General features: G+C 38.2%; 1 protein-coding gene across 1 annotated transcript in view; it reads left to right on the top strand.

The window, feature by feature from the left end:
- The window catches only part of NUP155 (nucleoporin 155), a 66,628-nt gene continuing 60,628 nt past the window's right edge, over positions 1-6,000 (top strand). The window contains exons 1-3 of the mRNA XM_032851350.1: positions 1-295; positions 3,261-3,398; positions 5,372-5,468. Coding sequence (XP_032707241.1) covers positions 139-295; positions 3,261-3,398; positions 5,372-5,468 — 392 coding nt within the window. The 5' untranslated portion in view covers positions 1-138. The remainder of the gene's footprint in view (positions 296-3,260; positions 3,399-5,371; positions 5,469-6,000) is intronic.

Here is a 6,000-nt window from a genome sequence, read left to right as displayed (position 1 = left end):
AGTGCGTCATGCGCAAGCGCCGAGGCGCTCGTTTGGCGCGCGCGCTCTAAGCTGTGGGTCTGAGCTGGGTTGTTGATTTTCTCTCTTTTCTTCTTGGTTTTTTACTTTTTCCAGACGCTGGTGTCTCCGAGTCACGACATGCCGTCTTCTTTACTGGGCTCGGCGATGCCGGCCTCCACGTCGGCCTCAGCCTTGCAGGAAGCTCTGGAAAATGCAGGGCGGCTCATCGACCGTCAGTTGCAAGAAGACCGCATGTACCCGGACCTTTCCGAGCTTCTCATGGTTTCTGCCCCAAGTGAGTGATCAGTGCCCATTTGGTGACTGCTTTCTCAGCCGAAAGGACTCTCGCCTGACTTCCTAACTAGGCCTTATCCCCAGGGTGGGCCCAGCGAAAACATTTTGAGATTGAGCTGTTTGCTACATTTCTAAGAGCGAAAAAGAGTCTATTTTTCGTTTATTTTCCTGTCCTCACTTCATTGCCGATATTTGAAAGGGGGGAGTGACGAGCAACGCATTTGAAGCAAAGACCCCAAACTTAACGCGCTGCTCACTGCCTCCAAGTGTTCATCGCTAAGGCCAGTTGAGTAGGATCGCCTGATCCAAGTCTCATTCTTGTTGATTCCTCATTAACTTTAGACTAAAACAGAAGAGCAAACGAAACTTGGAAATTTACCATCTTCTCTCAAAGATAGCCTTTATTATGTGTAGAGTTAGTGTAATACGAAGTCCTGTAATACAGTCCTGTAATACGAAGAACTGGAATTCTCTGTATAAATAAATACAGAGTCCTGTATTTATTAAAGAAATAAATACTCTTTATTTCATTACCTGTGAAATAAAGGAAGAGAGCAGGGATATTAGCTGTGATGATGGACAGGGAGGATAAGGCAGTGTATGGGCCAACAAAAGAGAGGTGAGGGGGAAAGTACTTTGTATCATGGTTTTAAATTATGACCAGGTTCCTCAAGGCATGGAGTTACATAAGTTGTTTAAGAAAAACTTATGTTTTTCTTTTTTCTTTATGCTTTTGAGACCTCTATTGGAGAAAAGAAGCCTAATATAGAGACAAAGTTTTCGGTAAACAATAACCAGGATAAAGTAATAAGGATAATCTGTGCAACGTCAACCTAAAGGACACTAATGGTGATTTATAAAAATTGAGTAGACTTGTAGTCAGAGAAAGATAGAAGTAAAACACATGTAGTATTTGTTTCTGGCAGCTGCTTACCAGTGTTTATAAGAACTGAGTGGCCTAGGGGCGCCTGGGTGGCTCAGTGGGTTAAAGCCTCTGCCTTCGGCTCAGGTCATGATCCCAGGGTCCTGGGATCGAGCCCCACATCGGGCTCTCTGCTCAGTAGGGAGCCTGCTTCCCTTCCTCTCTCTCTGCCTGCCTCTCTACCTACCTGTGATCTCTGTCTGTCAAATAAATAAATAAAATCTTAAAAAAAAAACAAAAACTGAGTGGCCTATTAGCAACTCTCATCTTGAACAGCATTACTCCCTTTGACCTCCTTAGGTTTGAAAAGCAAGATGTAAAAACAGTCCATACATTCTTGTCCTCTCTTATCTGATTCAAATAGATTCTATCCACCTTTACATCAACCTCTTCAACCTAATCTCCTCCCTTCCATCCAATTCTCAAACTCTATGTTCCAGTCACACAGAATTTAATGTTTTTCATAAAAAGCTCCCTCTTCAGGATTCTATTTTATATCATCATTTACTTCATCACTAATGGAATGTTCTTTCTTCTTTGCTTGGCATTCTTCCAGACTCCCTTGAATATCACTTCTTTGTGAGGGCTTTCTTAACCATCACACTTTGACCAGAGTTATTAATTCCAACCTTTGTGTTTCCATTGTCATTTAACATGTGCAATATCCTATTAAAATTATGTTTTAAGATTAAATAGGATGTTTGGGATTTGCTTCAAAAAATCCAGTAGGGAAGTAGTAGCTAGGAATATAAATGAAACATGATCAGTCATGTTATTGGTAATTATTGAAACTGGGTAATCAAATCAGTACATAGGAATTGATTGCATTTTTCTCCCTAGTTGTATATTTTAAATTTCCATGATACATTTAGAATTTCTTTTATATATTAGTTTTCCCCAACATCTTTGTACTTTTCTCTTTTTTTTAAGATTTTATTTATTTATTTGACAGACAGAGATCACAAGTAGGCAGAGAGGCAGGCAGAGAGAGAGGAGGAAGCAGGCTCCCTGCAGAGCAGAGAGCCCGATGTGGGGATCGATCCCAGGACGCTGGGATCATGACCTGAGCCGAAGGCAGAGGCTTTAACCCACTGAGCCACGCAGGCGCCCCAACATCTTTGTACTTAAAGAGAGCCTGGAAAGGTGCCTGGGATAAACATAAGTTATCAGTCAGATCTAAAGAACACCTCCCTGTTCAAGACACAGAAAGGACAGGCTGAATTGAGTAGCCCACTTCTGCCCTTAGTTGACTCTGTCTGAGAGCAAGTTGCCAAATGTGAACACTTTATAGAGCAGTCTGTGGTTTCTCCCAATAAAATATTGCATATGTGGTATTATTTGTATTTCTTATTGGTCTTGGTGGGGGATGGTCTAACAGAAAAATGCATAGATTGTTTTAATCTATTAATATTTAAGTGGGAAATGAAATAGCTCTTTTCCCCCAATCAATACTTTGTTCACAGTTGTTTTACCTGACAATCACAAAGTGGTTTTATAAATATTTGCCCATTTCAGATTAGTAAAATAATAGGGAAAAAAATCCTAAATTATTGAACTAAGTATTTCCTTTCTTTCTTTCTTTTTTTTTTTTTTTTTTAAGATTCCATTCATTTATTTGACAGACAGAGATCACAAGTAGGCAGAGAGGCAGGCAGAGAGAGAGAGAGGAGGAAGCAGGCTCCCCGCTGAGCAGAGAGCCTGATGCGGGGCTCGATCCCAGAACCCTGGGATCATGACCTGAGCCAAAGGCAAAGGCTTTACCCACCGAGCCACACAGGCACCTCAAGTATTTCCTTGGGGAAATGGAATCTTTGTGAAAGATAATCTTCTGTTTAGGGCTGAAACCTTTAGGGCTGAAACATGCCCCCATGTTAACACTGGATTTTCCCAGGTCTCGTTTGTGTTGGGTCAGAACTATTTTCTCTGTTTACCTTTACAACCACCAGATGTTCAGTTTCATTTTGTAGCTTGCAGTGCCTCAGTATGCCTAGTTGATGCCCAAAATATTATTATTTTAATAAATGCTTTGTTTTATTACTTGCAGATAATCCCACTGTTTCTGGCATGTCAGATATGGATTATCCTCTACAAGGACCTGGTTTGCTGTCAGTACCCAGCCTTCCAGAGATCAGTTCCATCCGAAGAGTTCCTCTCCCACCTGAACTTGTTGAACAGTTTGGACGTATCCTGTTACCTTGTTTTTAACTCCTTAAAATTTTTTAAAATTGGTATTCTTATAATTCTTGCTTTGTGTTTAATTGGTGTGTGTATATCAGTTCATTTAAGAGTTTTATTTAAAAAACATTTTAAGTTATGTGGGTAGTTTTCCATGTGCCTACAAAATTTCATATAATATTGAATGTTGAAAATTGAATCATTTTAATTTTTCTGGGGCACTGAAGAAAGTAAATTGTTTACAAGGAGTTCTGCATTTTTTTAAATGATATTCTTGCAAAGTAGTACTTTCCAGTTAAATGCTATAGAAGGAAGCTTTTTTTTTTTTTTTTTTTTTAAGATTTTTTATTTATTTATTTGTCAGAGAGCGAGAGTGAGCACAGGCAGATAGAGTGGCAGGCAGAGGCAGAGGGAGAAGCAGGCTCCCTGCTGATCAAGGAGCCCAATGTGGGACTCGATCCCAGGACGCTGGGATCATGACCTGAGCTGAAGGCAGCCGCTTAACCAACTGAGCCACCCAGGTGTCCCTAGAAGGAAGCTTTTACTACTACATTTTAGCTGGAAGACCTATGATTTTTATTTTTATTTTTTCTCATATTTTAATTTTAAAACTGAGATGTTGTTCTAAAACTGATTAAAACAATCTGCCAGGTACTTCTTTTTGCCCTTCCCCAAAAATTTTTGGTGTGGTTTTGCACTTATTGCTATCTTAGAATTAAAGTTTATAAATGATTGCATTTCTAAGGATCACAATAAGAATGGAACACTAATGGCATCTTTGTAGACTGAGTTGCTAGAGGAGTTTTCTTACCCTCTAGAAAGAAAGATTTTATCTAGTTTTTTTAAGTGTGGCATACCCTATAAAGGCATTAGATCTATAGTTATTTCCTAGAAAGCTTTTTCATCAATCTATAGCCCTCATAATATAGATATTAAGATGCTGTATTAATATTTAATGAGACTTAAAAGTATATTAATCTATTTAAAGTGAAAGCATTACAAATTTCATTACAGTCTGATTCAAAAATAAAGGAGATGGAAATTTAAGGAAATACTTGTAAGTAGAAAAACTAGTAGAATTTAATATTTTCCCTAAAATTTTCAGTGTTTCTCTGAGACTTGATGAAATAGTGTTATTAAATATAAAACATACCTTATTCCATATTCTACTCTTGTTTAGTTTCTTAATATTCTTTAATCTTTTTTTTTTTTTTTTTTAGATTTTATTTATTTATTTGACAGAGAGAGACATTACAAGTAGGCAGAGAGGCAGGCAGAGGGAGGGGGAAGCAGGCTCCCCGCTGAGCAGAAGCCCAATGCGGGGCTTGATCCCAAGACCCTGAGACCATGACCTAAGCCGAAGGCAGAGGCTTAGCCCACTGAGCCACCCAGGTGCCCCTATATTCTTTAATCTTCTGATAATACTGTTTCTGCAAGAAACATTAGGAAATTATTTCATAATTGTTTCCTTGTCTTATAATTACATAATATAATTCATTGTTTTTCAGTTGTATTATTTATAAGAGGCTTGCAGATTGTCAAGCTATGACTTTAGCATACCATGTGCTTTTTTTTTCCTTTTTTTCTTTTTTTTTTTAAATCAGTCTTGCTCTTACACAATTGGAGAAACTGGTCCAGTAAGTTTTTCATGGTGTTATGGTCAAAATTTGGTTTCATGGTCAAAATTTAATGGTGTTATTCGTAATCGGTAAGTCAGTAATGGTAAAAACATTTCACTTGTCCTTTAGAATACATTTTAAGTGGTCAGATAGCATTATTTAGAAATTACAAATTACAGGTTTATATCTGTCATGGCTCTGTTTTTCGTTAAACTCATTCGAAATTAAGATATTTTATTTTCTCTTTCTATTAAAGAGTGTTTAGGTCGTGACTTCTTAATAATAAATTTTAAATCAAAATCTAAGCAAATTTAAGAAAGATAAGAGTGAAATCTTTTGCCTTACATTCACATGACTTCAGATATGCAGTGTAACTGCATGATGGGCGTGTTTCCTCCTATCAGCAGAGCTTGGCTCACAATCGACAGTGACATATTCATGTGGAACTATGAAGATGGGTATGTATTTAATGCTGGTTTGCTGTAGCATGGTTAGAATTTAGATGATCTTAACTGCAGCTATTGTTCTACCCATCAGAAGCTGCCTGGTTTCTCTTTCATTCATGTAACCTCTGGATAAGTGCTTCTCTGTATGCATACCAATCCCCTGGGTAGGGGGTTAAAATGTGGGTTCTGTTTCAGTAGTTCTGAGTGAGCCTCAAGAGTCCACATTGTAACAGACTCCCAGTGATGCTGCCAGTCTAAGTACCACTCTGAGTAGCAGGGGTCTAGTTGCCAAGCTCTTATCATCCAGTAAGATAGCCTATCAGTAGTGTTTAGAGAGATGGTTTGACGTTTTGAGGATCTCTATTTTCGATGCATTTCTATGCATTGAAAGTCTCATAACTTACTGAATTGACTAACCAGTTTTGTTGGTCTGTGAACTTAATCTTTGTGTAATTTGAATGTATGTCATAGTCTGAGTGAAGGTCCAAGACACTCTTGCTAAAATAAAGCTTATTGATCTGGTAATGTCACCTGGCTTTCTGGA

Source organism: Lontra canadensis, unplaced genomic scaffold (genome assembly GCF_010015895.1).
Source record: "Lontra canadensis isolate GAN:19392208 unplaced genomic scaffold, GSC_riverotter_1.0 scaffold5, whole genome shotgun sequence".
NCBI lineage: Eukaryota > Metazoa > Chordata > Mammalia > Carnivora > Mustelidae > Lontra > Lontra canadensis.
Note: the sequence above shows the minus strand (reverse complement) of the source record. Positions and strands in the feature narration are given on the sequence as shown.